The sequence below is a fragment of the Amblyomma mixtum genome, chromosome 5, assembly GCF_055824585.1.
Source record: "Amblyomma mixtum isolate Tamu chromosome 5, ASM5582458v1, whole genome shotgun sequence".
Taxonomy (NCBI): domain Eukaryota; kingdom Metazoa; phylum Arthropoda; class Arachnida; order Ixodida; family Ixodidae; genus Amblyomma; species Amblyomma mixtum.
Window position 1 is genome coordinate 161458541 of NC_143016.1, and position 15296 is coordinate 161473836.

General features: G+C 50.7%; 1 protein-coding gene across 1 annotated transcript; it reads right to left on the reverse strand.

Moving 5' to 3' along the window:
* Nucleotides 1-8219: 8219 nt before the first annotated feature.
* On the reverse strand, nt 8220-9995 carry LOC149344331 (solute carrier family 22 member 7-like). The gene has a single exon (XM_089547212.1). The coding sequence runs from the start codon at nt 9993-9995 to the stop codon at nt 8220-8222; it is 1776 nt and encodes a 591-aa protein (XP_089403338.1).
* Nucleotides 9996-15296: the final 5301 nt, after the last annotated feature.

Below are 15296 nucleotides of genomic sequence, written 5' to 3' on the forward strand. Positions count from 1 at the left end.
CCCTCGCCCGGTCACTCTATGTAAGCTGGCTGATCGGGATGAATAAACGCTCTTTCTATCCCGAGCGTCCGTTTGTGTTCCATGGGAGCACCACACACACAATGCGCGTACAAGCTTTGTAACAAGACCACACCAGCAATGATCCTTTCTGGAAGGTCAGGACAGATTTGGACAAATTTCGTGAAAGGTGCCAAAACCTCTTTTTCGAGGAGCATCTTTGCAGCGATGAGCAAATCATTCCGTTCAAAGGACAGCGAGACATAAAACAATAAATAAAAGGGAAACCAAATACGTGGGGAGTGTAGTTTTCATGCTGTGCGGCGCCTTGGGGATTTTCTACGACTTCCTCGTTTATCAAGGTTTATCCACTGAACTCATTCCAGCTGTTTCAAAACTTTCCACACGGATTAACGTCCAGTATTAGCGGCACCTCAAGGCAACCAGCATGTTTGTTCTCAATATTTGAATTTTTGTGAGTCTTTTTTGCTTTTTGCTTTTTTGCGTCAAACTTTGCTTTTTTTTGTTCTTGCAACCACTAAGCCCTGGTGTCCTATACAGGGTGTTTCACCTAAGACTTTCTGCAATTTTTAAAAATAAGCTATTTGAATTAGATGCGCGCTTTTCCTGGCATAGCATTGTCAGTGCAGTGGTGTAGTACATCATAATGCAGCTAAGACGTGCTAACTAGCAGGCTTGTTAACCAATATTTAATAGTTAACTTTTAAACTATTACCGTTGGGCTCCTTAATTATTGAGAGGCATGTAGCTCACCGTAAGTAATGTCTATATCCGTTTTTAGAATTTCGAGAACGCGATTATCCTCGGCGCTGTGGCCCAACAAATTTTGGCTATTTCGACGAGTTACGTGCACTGGAGAGGTTGCTTTGCCTGCAAGCTTCTCAAACCGCATGTATTTTGGCGCGGTGTAGGCGAAATTTGTTGGGCCACAGCGCCGAGGATTATCGCGCTCTCAAAATTCTAAAAACGGATATGGACATTACTTACGGTGGGCTGCATGCCTCTCAATAATTAAGGAGCCCAACGGTAATAGTTTAAAAGTTAACTATTAAATATTGGTTAACAAGCCTGCTAATTAGCACGTCGTAGCTGCATTATGATGTACTACACCACTGACAATGCTGTGCTAGAAAAAGCGCGCATCTAATTCAAATAGCTTATTTTTAAAAATTGCAGAAAATCTTAGGTGGAACACCCTGTATATAGGACACGACGCCATCTTTAAAACCAAGGGAGTCCTAGAGAAATTTTTTGCTTTAGTGTATTCCTTGGGTGGCAGTGAAGCAAAATAACACTTTAGAAAAATTCTCGAACTAGCAAAAAAAATTCAGGGCTGAAAGGGTTAACGTGCACTCACATCGCACAGTGCACGGACCTCTAGAATTTCGCCTCCATCGAAATTCGATCACCGCGGCCAGAATCGAACCCGCGTCTTTCGGGTTAACAGCCGAGCGCCATAACCACTGAGCCACCGCGGCGGCTGGCAGTTAATGGTTGATCGCGAGAGTTCGCTCACCGTTGTCAGCGCTGACGCATGCAGCCTACATCTCTCTCTCATCACCCCACATACCTATAAGCGCCATTCAGGCGTCCACTGACACAGGGAGCCAGTTACGCGCACTTCCTTTCCTTAAAATAATCGGAGTGTAAAACGTTGTCAACGCCAACGCCAATGAAGGACGACGGCCCATGGCTTCAGCGACGCATTTCTGGTACAACGTTGTCAACTCTGTTGAGGACGGAGGGGCCCTGGAGTTGAGTGGGTCGTTCAGCACCGCAGGTCCCAGCTCCGAAGGACAATGTCGCGCTCCCTTCTCGACTGTAAATACGTAAAATAAACCTTCTTCACAGTTTCCTCCTTAATGGAGTTCGACATCAGTTGTTGAGGACGGAGGGGCTCTGGAGTTGGGTGCGGTAGTACAGGAGGAGATGGAGAAAGCTGATATTTGTAAATCGCTTTTAGAAACCGCCGACGAGGAAACAATCAGGTTTACTCGGGACCTGCGGTGCTGAACGACCCACTAAACTCCAGGGCCCCTCCGTCCTCAACAATTGGTGGCAGCGGTGGGATCGACCTTGCTGCATGATGCTGCTTCTTTGGGTGAGTGCTCGGACTTTGCTTGAGATTTGCCAGGCTTCAAATGTTTGGTTGATTGGTTTATGGGGTTTAACGTCCCAAAGCGACTAAGGCTATGAGAGACGCCGTAGTGGAGGGCTCCGGAAATTTCGACCACCTGGGGTTCTTTAACGTGCACTGACATCGCACAGTACACGGGCCTCTAGAATTTCTCCTCCAAAGAAATTCTAGCCTCCGCGGCCGGGATCGAACCCGCGTCTTTCGGGACAGCAGCCGAGCACCATAACCGCTGAGCCACCGCGGCGGCGCTTCAAATGTTTGGGTTATTACTTTTAACTGCATGTAATCGAGGGAAGTTGTTCAGTGAGGCGTGTGTGTGTTAACCTCACGACAACCGTTCAACAGCAAAGCCAGGGCTAGGAGCGGCAAGCATGGATCTCATGACATGGCCGGAGGCGGATTTGCTACATGGCTAGCGCTGTGGGAGGAGTTGGGTGCAGTTGTACAGGAGGAGATGGAGAAAGAAACTGCTGACGAGGATACAATCAGGTTTACTCGGGACCTGCGGATCTGAACGACCCACTCAACTCCAGGGCCCCTCCGTCCTCAACAACGCCTGCAGCCCACATCTCTCTCTCATCACCCCATGTAAGTAAGCGCGATTTTTCTTTTCTATATACTGTGTCGTCTGTATGAAAAGGTATCTTTCCCCCGTCCCCACTCTACAGTAATGCTCCTACGGGCACTGTAGGTATCGGCATGACTAAATACGTAAAACAAAAAATACAGACATTAATTTTGATGGGCGATTCGTAAGATTTTACTACACATGAATCACCACGTTCGCCTACGACCGGTGCTGGATAAGCTTGGAAAGTCATGACACATTTGCGAACGAAATAAATCTCCTAATCAGCTTTTACCTCGCATCTCAACATATTCAAACCGCAGCACGAACGGGGTTTATTCGCGGCGCTCTCGGATGCTAAGAAAGGGATAGGAAGCAGTTCCTTCTTGCAGCTTGACTTTTAATTTGGCCTTAACTTTGTTGATCTTTGTTCTCCGTTTGGTCGCCGAATTTTTAGTTTACTATGATTGTTGCCGACTAGGCTTGCTTTCCTTCACCTTTAGACTGCTTAAGACATAACTCTGTGGCTCCCGCGTGCAGTCTCTTCCCCTGTCCAAGTCCATTCGGCACTATACCCTACAAGTCACGCATGTCGAAAGAAGCTCATGGCAGAAGAAACATGTGCCAACTTCTCACATAACTTTACGATTACCGCAGAGATAATGCGGCACTAACTGCCATTTATCTTTGTATACAGACGCTTTAACTACCCCGACATTTGGGTGCAAAAATTTACCGCAAGCATTATATTTGGGGAAACACCGGTCTTGATTAAAAGTACTCACCATTGTTATGACCATGCTTTCACCCCGTGCCTTGGCACCCAAGGCTTCGATTTACTTAATTAGCCAACGCTAGGCAAGGCATGGCGGGCTGCCACCTACGAAGAAATCACTTGTGACCAGCGCTTGTTACGTAGCCGCACCTGCGGAGGTCAACAAAGGAACCACGAGAGTGGCCCAGACAAGACAAGTCAACGCCGCGACGCACAATGGCCGATTCACACGACGGACCGTTCGCCCGCGGCCCGCGCACTACGTGTGCATACGTCAGCACTTTGAGAGGCGCGCTGGATGCATGGATGGATGGCGGCCGACAGCGCGCCCCTAAAAGTGCTGACGTATGCACACGTAGTGCGCGGGCCGCGGGCGAACGGTCCGTCGTGTGAATCGGCCTGGAGACACCATTAACCCTCTTTTACCCTCTTCAAGAGCTTGCCAACCCATGATGTTTCTACAGCTGCGGATGCGCCGTACCACATAATGCCCTTGCTACGACCCCCTTTGTGCTGGAGTTCCTGGAGGCTCGAGACGACTCCAAGCGCCGGCCTGTGTTCGCGCGGGATTAAAGCCAGATGCTCGCGCGGGGCACTTTGCAGTGTCACTGAGCGCCTGGACGAAGTAAATAAATAAAAAAATGAAAATGGAAGTCCCCCAGCAACAAGGCTTCGGAGCAATCGGCTTGAGTAACACTTCCCGAAGGCAGTGCCGTCAAAGACCCTGCTCACTGGCGGCAACTAGGAGAAAACTGTATTAAGGCGAAAGCCCTTAATGGCTCATTCTCCCGTCTGTCCGTGCGGCGTTACGTCCAGCGCCTGGGGTGGCCCATCGACGACGGCAGCTGCCAAAAGGTGACGTCATCAAACGGATGACGGGTGCCCACCGAGATATAGGTGAGACAGTTACTGCGTAATTTCCTTTCCTCAAATACAAGCCCGGGCAAAGGCACTCCGCAAATATTACGGCTCAAAGGCGGCCCCCGGCGTCGGACTACTACCGGGAGCGCATGCACACGTTCAGTGAGCTGACTCAGGCTTACCGAGCCGAGAGACATCTCTACCCTCCACCCCACACATCACTTTAGGGAAGAGGAAGAGGTGGAAAAGGAAGGGCAGGGAGGTTAACCGGAAGAATAAACCGGTTTGCCACCCTGCACGGGGGGAAAAAGATGAGGGGATATAAAGATGGAGAAAAAGAGGTGGCAGTAAAATGAAGTCGGTATGCAAAGTCAGCACGTGTTCGGTAAAATTACAGCCTATCGTACAGGCAAGAAGATCTCAAGAAGCAGAGCAGTGCCTGGGAGGCATTCACTGCGGACGATTGCCGCGGCCAGTGGCTGAGAATCTTCATTCCCATCAGTTGGCGTTGCTCTAGACGCTCCAGCGCACGGCAGAGATATTAGACTGTCTTTCAGGACTGCACGCAGGGCATTCGCAAAGAATATAGGCTATAGCACCAAACTCTGCGGCGTCGCCTGAAAACGTGGGCACTCCCATTCCTTTATATTAGGTCCCGTTATCACCAAACCCTCACCAACCCCTTCTGCACGCTCTGCAACCAACAAACGTAGGCTTCAAATCGGACACGCGTTCGAGCTTGTGCTTGCAGACGCAAGTGACCGTGTGCTGTTGCATTTGGGCTGTTATCGCACGCGGATCAAAGTTGATGAAGATGACGGTCTCCAAAGTATACAGCGAGATAAGCGTTTGGAGTGAGTGAGTGAGTGAGAAAAATGGCAGTGGCTTAGCTCAGCTAGCCCAACGTAGCGAAAGCAGTTTCGTCTACTGACATTTCTGTAGCGACATGCCGCCGCTGTCGTTCAGCAGCTTGGCGGCGTCTTTTCGCGAGACGTTGCTCTCATTCGTCGTGCGTCTCAGCCGGCCGGTTAGCCTTCTTCTGGTGCGCGTCTTATACGAGGTCTGTTAGAAAAGTATCAGACCTTTGGCCGAAGGAAAAAAACTTGCATAACTGGAGCATTGCAAACCTAGTCACCTTCAAAGTAGTCTACTTGGGACTCCACACACTTATCCCAGCGGTGCTGCCATTGTGGGAAGTATTCCTAAAAGGCCCCTTTCCGAACGGAGTTTAGCTCAGCTGTCGTTGCAGCCATAATGTCCTCTTTTGTCTGAAATCGCGCTCCTTACAATGGCCTCTTGATTTTGGGAAACAGCCAGAAATCGCAGGGGGCCATATCAGGAGAGTAAGGAGTCTGTTGAACTACAGGAGTCTGGTTTTTCGCCAAAGAAGTCTGAATCAAGTGCGAGAAATGTGCAGGAGCATTGTCGTGATGGATGCGCCACTTTCCTGTTGACCTCAACTCCGGTTTCTTGCGCCGCACAGCATCACGTAGGCAACGGAGGACATCTTGGTAGTACTCTTTAGTCATTGTTTGACCCTGTGCAGTGCGTACTCGTGGTGTGCCACACAGAGGGAGTGAAAGAAAGCAGTCAGCATCATTTTCCTATTGCTGCGCACTTGGCGGGCCTTCTTTGGTCTTGGGGACGTGGAATGCTACCACTCTGACGACTGAGATTTGGTTTCCGGGTCGGACCCGCACACCCAAGACTCGTCACCAGTGATTATGATGTTGATGAAGTCGGGGTCACTGTTTGTGGAATCCAGCATGTCCTGTGACCTTCAACACGAAGCTGCTTTTGCTCCACTGTGAGCAGCTTCGGCACGAATTTCGCCGCAACTCTCTCCATGGCCAAATCTTCGGTGATAATGGAATGTGCGGAAAAATTGCTCATTTCCACCTCTTCCTCAATTTCTCGGATAGTCACGCGATGGTTCCGCATCCCCACAGCGTTCACTCCGGCAGTGACCTGGTCATTTCGGCATGTTGATGGCCGATCGGAGCGTGGCTCGCTCTCCACCGACATGCGACCATCTTTAAATCAATTTTACCACTGCTTAATCTGTGTGCTGCTCATAGCATCGTCACCGAAAGCCGTCTGAATATTCCGAATAGTTTCCACTTGGCTGTCGCCCAGTTTACGGCAAAATTCGATGCAGCGCTGCTCCTGTCACTCCGCCATTTTCCTTGCAATAAAAAACCGACGAGAGCACTGCGCACTGCCTCACTCAAACGCTGCGTCCCAGCGACTGACGGTGTCGGCAGGCGGGAAAAAATTCGTGCATGCGCACGAAGGTTCAAGGTCACCTGATGCAAGCGCGCTTGTTTCATATCCATCGGGTGTTCGCAAAAAAAAAAATAAAGTCGGATACTTTTCTAACAGACCTCGTATCCCCGCTGCGCGGCGCGACTCTGCCCCTGCAGAGCGCAGCGCAGCGGCTGTGGCGCCATGATTGCCATTGTACTGGTTGCCATGGTAAGGGCGCATGCGCAGTAGTGACCTTTGGCAGGCATCGCGAAATGCGCTTCTGCTCTCCTGGAGTAGCTTTCGCTACAAACCGTTTAATGCATAGAATAAAACACGGTATGTTTAGTGGGTTCGTACTCAATGAGCCCATTGGCTGTTGTCGGCGCTCTAGCCTGGTTCAACAAGCGTTTGGACTGTATCGCACATGGCTGAAAGTGGATGAAGACGACGATTTCCAAAGTGCATCTCGTGAAATTTCCAGTTTGTCACACGAACAGAAAAGGTGTAACGCCGCGGTTCGCACCTATGCGGGTTCGGATCCCGCCCGAGGCCAGAAGTATGCTAAGTTCCTTTTTTTCTGCTCCATGCTCTGTTGTAAATCGGGCGCCGGTCTTTCGTACAAGTAACTTTTTTAATGTCAACGCAATAAAAATGCACAACCAAGTTAAGCAGAACAAGAAATGAGTGATAACATTGTACAGGAACTCTATGCCCCAGTTCGTCGTGAGCACTGTGTGGGATTCAGTGCGAGTGCTCACGGTTACCCAGAAGCCCTGACCCGCTAGCCTGCAGCTGCAAGTTGCTTCAGAAGTTTGCCGGGGCCAACCGTTCGCTGGTGTGCTCTTACGACAGTACTGAGCTGAACATTCGTCACTGACCAAGACCTGGCTCCCCGTAGCGTACGATGCCAAAATCCGTGCGCAAAATTGCTCCAGCATGACACACTCCATTCAAATGCGGTTAAGTGCAAAATTATGGACGCAAGCATGTGGTGCAGAGAAAAAGCTTTGTAAGGGAAAAACAACCCATGTATTTTGTACATGCGCTCGTAAGATGCATATGCTCCGAAGCCCCCCGAAGGGAAATTTCCCTGCTCTAAAACATTGTCAGCTCTAAGAACAAGTGTTAGTAGCACTGCACATGAGAGCAATAACTTGACAGGTGCACTGTTTTCTGTGCGAAGCTATAAAAGAACAACACTTAGATGGTCTTGGCATTGGCCCGACTACAGTGCATTCCTAATGTCATGAATGTCTCTAAGTCAACTTTGCACGCAAAGACTAAAGACGCGAGTCTGAAAGCTCGCCTTCTGCTCCGCACTAGTGGCCCGTTAAGTTCATTTGCACGGAGCCCTTAGCGGAATTTCAGTCACTCTGTACTGACCGCCTTCACGCGTCAGCAAAACCCCCAATATTCAACGAACACAACATCAGTTCAGAAGAAGAAATACCTGCGATAATAAGTACCGAAAGATCTGCAGCAGTATCAAGCACAAAGCAAAAAAGCAGAGACAAAATGAATGGCTGACTTTGAGAGAAAGAAATAAAAGGAAGGAGGCATGGTCAGTAAAAAATAAGAAAATACTTCGTAAGTTAATAGGTTGAGTTCACAGTTTATCCCAAGGAAATGGTCAACGACTTCTGTATTGAGTGCGACGAGTACTGGTCGGCAGGCAGAGAGACCCTGTCGGGCTCAGTTGTGCTTCGACGCTTCACAGGTTGCTTGGGCAGCGGCACCAGTGTGTCCTGCATGGCGCGCTTGCTGTCTTCAGCGGAGGCGATGATGCATCGGACGCCGGATATGGAGCTTCCTTGCAGCACCCAATCGTACTCGTACGGCAAAACCTGGGCACCGACGGCAAACAATGACATCACAGCAGCCGCGAAGGCCAGCCGCAGGTCAGTGTGCCGACGACCGAGAAGCGCTGTAATCGCTTGGCCCACGTTGTCACCGATGCGAATGAATGCGATGTTCCAAGCTGCGCCGCTGGAGTGAGTTAGAATGGGGTAGGCACCCAAGGACTGGGGAACAAAGGACGTGAAGCAGATGCTTCCCGCGACGCGCATAAAGATGACGAGGAAGTCCAGCATCAGGGTCTCGTTTTGGCTGTAGGTGACGGCGAGAATTGCAGTCGAGGTAGCAAAGACGAGTCCCGAGGCGACCACGATGCTCCGGAAGCCGAACCGAATTATGCAGCGCACAGCCAGCAAGCACGCGACGACGGATACTACGTGCCCAACGGCAGCGACTGTATCGCTGACGGCCACTCCGTCGTTGACAATGAAGGTGTCATAAGCATAGCTGAGTGCTGCCCACATATACGCCAGAAGAATAGTGCGTACCCGGAGATGCGAGCCGCACAGACCGCCACTTTCGGCTGTGCCCTGGTTGTTGGCATTGGCGTCCAGTTGTTGCTGCGCGAGCATGTCTCGGCAGAGTTGCAGAGGCACTTTGTTCAGACTTGCTGCGCGCAAAGCGACGCGCTCGGCTTCTTTCACCTGGCCGGTTGCCGAAAGCCAAGCAGGAGACTCGTCGACGCTGTAGTACAGCAGCACAAGTAGGCACGTAGGGATCATCAGTATGAGCTGTAGTGCCGCCCAGCCGGCCCTGTACAGCTGCGCGAAGAACAGCGTGATAGGGGTCATCACTATCGAGAGCAGCGCGACCACTGCGGCGTACGCAGGAATTTTCGAAGAGGGTGTGACCTCGTAGAAGATGGCTAACATTGGTGGCACCAGGGCGCTTGTCGCAGCTGACACCGCGGCACGCACGGCAACGAAGAACTGGAAATCCTTGGGCACGCTGCTGCCAGTGCCCGCTATAAAAACCACGGGTATGGCGATGAAAATAACCGTTTTGCGGCCGACGCGGTCTGCCAGGGCTCCAACTACAGGCAAAGAAGCCACGCAAGTGACTGAGCATACTAGCCTAGCGACTTCGATGAGCCAGCGCCTGTCGCACACCAGGTTCCACTCGCTCACGATGTTGTTGCCGAACTGGTCCAGGTCAAACTCCCACGACGTGCATGGGACCACGGTGGCCCTGTCGCCAGCGTCCGGTGGATGGCGCACCGAGCATCGGCTGAAGTCGCCTCGCTCGTCGACTGGGATGGCCAGACGCTTCCAGTCGGGGACGCTGAGGTTCGCGAAGGAATCGGGTCGCTTGCACCAGTGGTCCATGACGCCGGCCGTTAGCTTGAAGCTGTCGTAGTGTAGAGCGAAGACACCTATTGCGACGGCCGTGCTGAATAGAACAAGGAGCTGGAAGATGCCGCTCCCGTAAGGCAGCTTTCCCTCTGTGTTTTTTGATGGTTCTGTAGGATTAGCCCTCGCGGAAACAGCGGGTGGGCGAAGAGACTCCAAGAGCGATCGTCCCTGGCGGTCAGTCATCATTAACGGCTTCTTTCTTCTCTTATAAAGCCGCGTGCCCACTAGGATCGCGTGATGCGGCAGGCGGTAGTAGTCCTTGCGCAGAAACTGTTATTAGTGTAATGGCCAGTCACGAGATGGCGCCATGTATTCGTTGGTGCGCCGTCACAGTTTCACCTTTTCTTTGCTCTGTGTGTGTCATGGAGGAAGGAATTTTCCTTCCTCCAGGGTGTGTGTGAATAAAAAATGGCAGCTTGACAGTGTGTGTCGTTCCGTTGGCTTCGTGCCAAATCCACTCAATCCGCGACTCCGAAAGATCTGGTCACCCTGCGTACTTAACAAAACCAACAGGTTATGGGCCCAGGACGACGCATCGACCCCATTTTTGGAAGAAATGAGACGGATTGCCTTGATTGAGTGATGAAAAGGTGCGACCACGTTGAAGCAGAGAACGTCAAGCTCTCTGACCTTCCTACGCCACCTTCACTACGCCGTACCGATGTCTCCGGAAGTTTTAGACAGGCGTGAGCGTCGTGAAACTGTCGGGAAGAAGTGACTGACAAGTGGTGTCTGCCCGTGAAGTGAGAAGTGCGTTTTGTTTTGTAAGGAAGACTGACCATCACACGACACCGGCGTTGCTGCAGAGTCTATGTTGGATGGGTACGGAAGACGCTTCGACTCGTCCGGCTTGAGTACGGCAAAATTGCCAGGAAGAAGTGGCTGACAAAATCTTTCCAGCGGATGTTAGTGGCGAAATGTTTCGGATAGAAGTGACGGACAAATCGTCTTCGCGTACGCTAACTGAGAAACAGCTACGAAAAGGAAGTGCGTTGTCCCTCTTGCATTCGAGGATCCGCGAACATGGCATTAGACGAGTTTAGACTGCCGAAGTTGCCATCAGCTAACTATCACACATGGTCGATAAGGGCAAGAGCTGCTCTCGTACAGAAGGGATGCTGGGAAGCGATCGACCCCGGATTCTCGAATAGAGAAATGAACGAGCGAGAAAAGCAGACTGACAACATGGCCTTGAACTTTCTGTTCCTTATCGTCGAGGACAACTACCTGGATGACACCGGGACTTGCAGAACTGCAAACGAAGTCTGGAATACGCTGCAGGAAATGCACTCAAAGTTTGGACTCTTGCATATACTCCAGTTGATGCGCGATTTTTTCAATGTAAAAATCAAGAGAGACGAGTCAATGCAAGATTATCTAGGAATATTGATGGTGCTGCATAGGAAGTTGTCAAGTGCAGGCTATGCATTTACAGACAGAGAGGTTGCATTAGTGATGCTAATGGCTCTTCCTGACTCCTGTGTGTTGGACTCAGACGTCGTGAAGTCAAGTATTTATTCGGGCAGCAACACGACACAACAGACTGAAACAATTCAGTGGCTTCGCCTTTTAAAGACAGCCTGGGTGCAACCGAGGCATGCCATTGGCCGCGATACAACTGCACACGTGAACAGTAATCGCGGACATCAGATACGCGGCGCACAGTAGCAAAGTGCAGCAAACTTGATAAGCGCTGCGCCGATACAACACTTCCCCTCCGACAAGATCAGAAACTGTCATACATCAGACGATCCGGCTTCCCCCTTTCACGCATGCTGCGCCTGGGTAGCACCGGCGAACAGGCATCGCTCTGTTCCGATGTTGACGCACTTTGGGTTTCAGGTGCGAGTGGGCAACCATCACTGCCATCCTACACTTGTGGAGTTGAGGCGGGTACAAGGGTACACTCACTTTCTAACATATCACTAGCAAGTGGTAAAGGTATCTCACTTTCTTCCACAACAGCAGGCTTCACACAAGTATATCGCAAATGGTCCGCATGCACAAACCGAGTATGTCCATCCACCACGACAAGATATGTCATAGCAGATTTCACATCCACAACCTTGCCTGAACGCCACTTCACTTGTTCCCCACGTACTGAACGCACAAACACCCTATCCCCAACAGAAAATGCTTTAGGGGAACTCCTCCGCTTGTTTGCACTGCGTACATTCCTCTCCGATTTGGCATTGATTGCATCTTGTAGACTTGGTTTCAATAACGACAATCTTGTGCGCAACCTCCTTTTCATGAAGAGTTCAGCTGGTGTTTGTGCACCATTTCCAAGATGAAAGCGGTGCTAGTGGCCCCATAGATTTTGTGCTTTGACAAATTTCGCACTGCTTCGCAGTTTGTTCCAGGCAGTTGTCTATCTCTGGCCACCAAACCATTGACCTTGCAAGTGCTTTAATCTTAGTAATGTCAATGTGTTGTTCATGCAGCAAACACGTAACTTCACTTTGAAGCGACTGGGGTATCACGACCCTGTTGTTCCACACCAAACAACCACAATCCACAGTAAGCTCAACTCGCCTCACGAAGAAAGGTTGATAAGGAGCGTCAACAGCACGCGGCCATCCGTGCTATACCATTTCACGAACAGCGCTGAGCACTGGATCTTTCACAGTTTCTCGCTCGATATGTTTAGCTGTAACCGGGAGTTTGTTGACAGGCGAAAAATATAAGATTTCTTCTGCCTCGTCACCGGTTTCCGGCAGTGGAAGGCGTGATAGTCCGTCTGCATTGGCTATCTTTGTTCCTGCTCGGTGCGAAATACCAAAGTTGTAGTTTGCAAGAAAAATTCCCCAGCGGTGTACACGAGCTGCAGCTACTGCATTTGTGTGATGCTTTGCCTCAAAAAGGACGGTAAGGGACTGGTGATCAGTGACTACATTGAAGCTACGCCCGTACAAATATTTATGAAACTTCCGCACTCCATAAACAACTGCAAGAGCTTCTTTTTCCACTTGAGCGTAGTTACGCTCGGCAGGAGTCACTGTCTGTGATGCGAACGCAATCGGTCGTTCTACACCTTCAACCACGTGCGACAGCACTGCGCCTAAGCCGTAAGCAGAAGCGTCACATGTCAACTGTATTTCCTTCCTTACATCGAACAGTTCCAAGACCATGTCTTCACTGATCAAATTCTTACAACGAGTGAAACATGCATCGCACTGGCTCGACCATTTCCATGTGCTGCCCTTGCGCAACAATTGGTGCAGAGGCTCTAGCACATTTGCAAGATCAGGTAAAAATTTGGCATAGTAGTTTATTAGGCCCAAAAATGCCTTTAGCTGAGTCACGTTACTTGGTTTTGGCGCGTCTCGAATTGCCTTCACTTTTTCAGCTGCTGGGTGTACGTCGTGCTTGTCTATCTCGTGTCCTAAGCAACGCACACTTTCTTGGAAAAATTTGCATTTCCCAACGTTGACACGAATGCCGTGCTCACTGAGTGCTTGTAGCACCTGCTCGGAACGGCGGTAGCACTCTGTCAGGTCTTTACCTGCTATTAACACATCATCCAGGTAACAGGCAGTCCCAGGGATTCTTCGCAAAACCTGATCCATCACGGCCTGAAACATTGCGGGCGCGCTTGCCACTCCGTAGGGCAATCGTCTAAACCTTGTTAAGAGTGGACAACGTGGTCCTGGGAGCCGGGTGTGACTCATCGCAAAGCAAGGGATATGACGAGGCCTGGCGCCGGCAGCAGAAGCATAGACGACGACGGACGGGGTTGTTGCACTCCAAATCACCGAACCTCCGAACCGATCGAAGGGCGCTGTGTCCCACGGACCTGGGGGAAATTACTGTCAGACGAGTGTCGTCGTTAGGCAAAGATGCGGCGAGAGCTTGCGACAGCAGCAGCAACGGTGAAAGCAGAGATGCACAGGAAGCACGGCGGAAGCAGGGGTATACAGCGGTATACGTTGGCCGAGTCGGCCTTCGGGTCACCGGACGGGATGATGCTACGCAAGGTCACGCTGAGCGAGGCTGCTAATTGAAAGACGCTGTGTCGAAGGGGTCTCGTGCTTCGGCCATCCGGCGGGGGAGTTCGAGGAGGTTCAACCACCTGCGAGAAGACTGCGGGATTCTGCTTTCCCACGGAGGCAACGCACAGAAAACTTGCGGTAGTGGTCAAGGTGACGCATCTGTGTTTGATGACTGTCTTCCCCTTCTCATCCCCCGAGCTGTGAGAGAGCGAGAGGGCATCAGCACCGCCCTGCCGTGGGTGGTACCGCCATCGTCATCAACTGCCCATCCGATTGGACAACGTTATTCGAACCAAGTTCCCCAGTCAGGGATCTGGGGAACGCGAACCGTATTTAACGGGATGTTGTTGTGTGATCGGAGCATTCGATTCGATTCTCATCTGTAAATATGTAGAATAAACCCTTCTGTACAGTTTCCTCGATAGCGCAGTCCGACAACGTCATTAGGAGCCGGTACCTGTGGGGCTAAACGAGTTAGTCATCTCCAGGACCCCTCCGTCTCCATCACTGGTTCCAGCGGTGGGATTGTAGCCCCATCTTTAACAACCTGAAAAGCCCCAGGTGCGTATTCACCGTCAGCAATTCCTGTGCCAGCTCATCGAGCTCAAGTTGCAGGTACGCCTTTGACAAATCCAGCAAAGTGAACAGGGTTCCCCCAACCAGTGACGCGAATATGTCCTCTGGCAGAGGAAGCGGATAGTGGTCGAGTTCAATACCCCTATTGACTGTGACTCGGTAGTCTCCACATATCCTAATCTCTTTTCCAGCTTTCTTGGGTACAATCACGAGCGGTGTAGCCCAACTGCTATGTCTGAATCTGTACACCACATCAGCTTTCTCAAGGTCGCGCAATTAATTTTCCACTTGTTCGCGCAAAGCATATGATACTGGTCTCGCCTTACGAAAGGTTGGATGCGCATCGCTTTTCATTTGGATGCTGCCAGTGAATCCCTTTATAGAACCATAGCCTGGCTCAAACACATCACCGTACAGCTGTTTTAACTTTTTCTCGGATTCCGCTGCTACCATCTGCCTACCGCACTGTACGTTATCTATGTCATACTGCAACTGCTGCACAGCATTCTGCAAGTCAACTTTTAGTGTCGTAATCCAATCGCGACCTAAAAGCGTCGGCATGCGAGCTTGATTTTCTTGCTTTGCAATTATCAGAGGCAGATCGTAGCTTCGGTTCCGATAAGACACATTCACGTTCGCTACACCTTTCACTTTGAGTGCCGTGCCATTATACACTCTTAGACGTACAGTGGTGAGCAGCCTTGTCTAGAGCGCTTGAGCAGTGCGCACTTGGTAACAAAAACAGAAATTAGAGAGCAGCCCCTCATTACAGGGCAAAGTTTTCGTGCCTGCTTTGTTTACGAGGCTATCTGGCGCTACTTCCGTGCAAGCGTTGCAGCTGGACCCTAGAGGCTGCCACAAAATCTGGATTTGTTTGCAAGGAAGTGCACCGCCCGAGCGCTCTAGACAAGGCTGC

What these genes read in the sequence shown, in the direction of transcription:
- LOC149344331 (XM_089547212.1), bottom strand. Translation starts at nt 9,995, where the DNA reads ATGACTGACCGCCAGGGACGATCGCTCTTGGAGTCTCTTCGCCCACCC.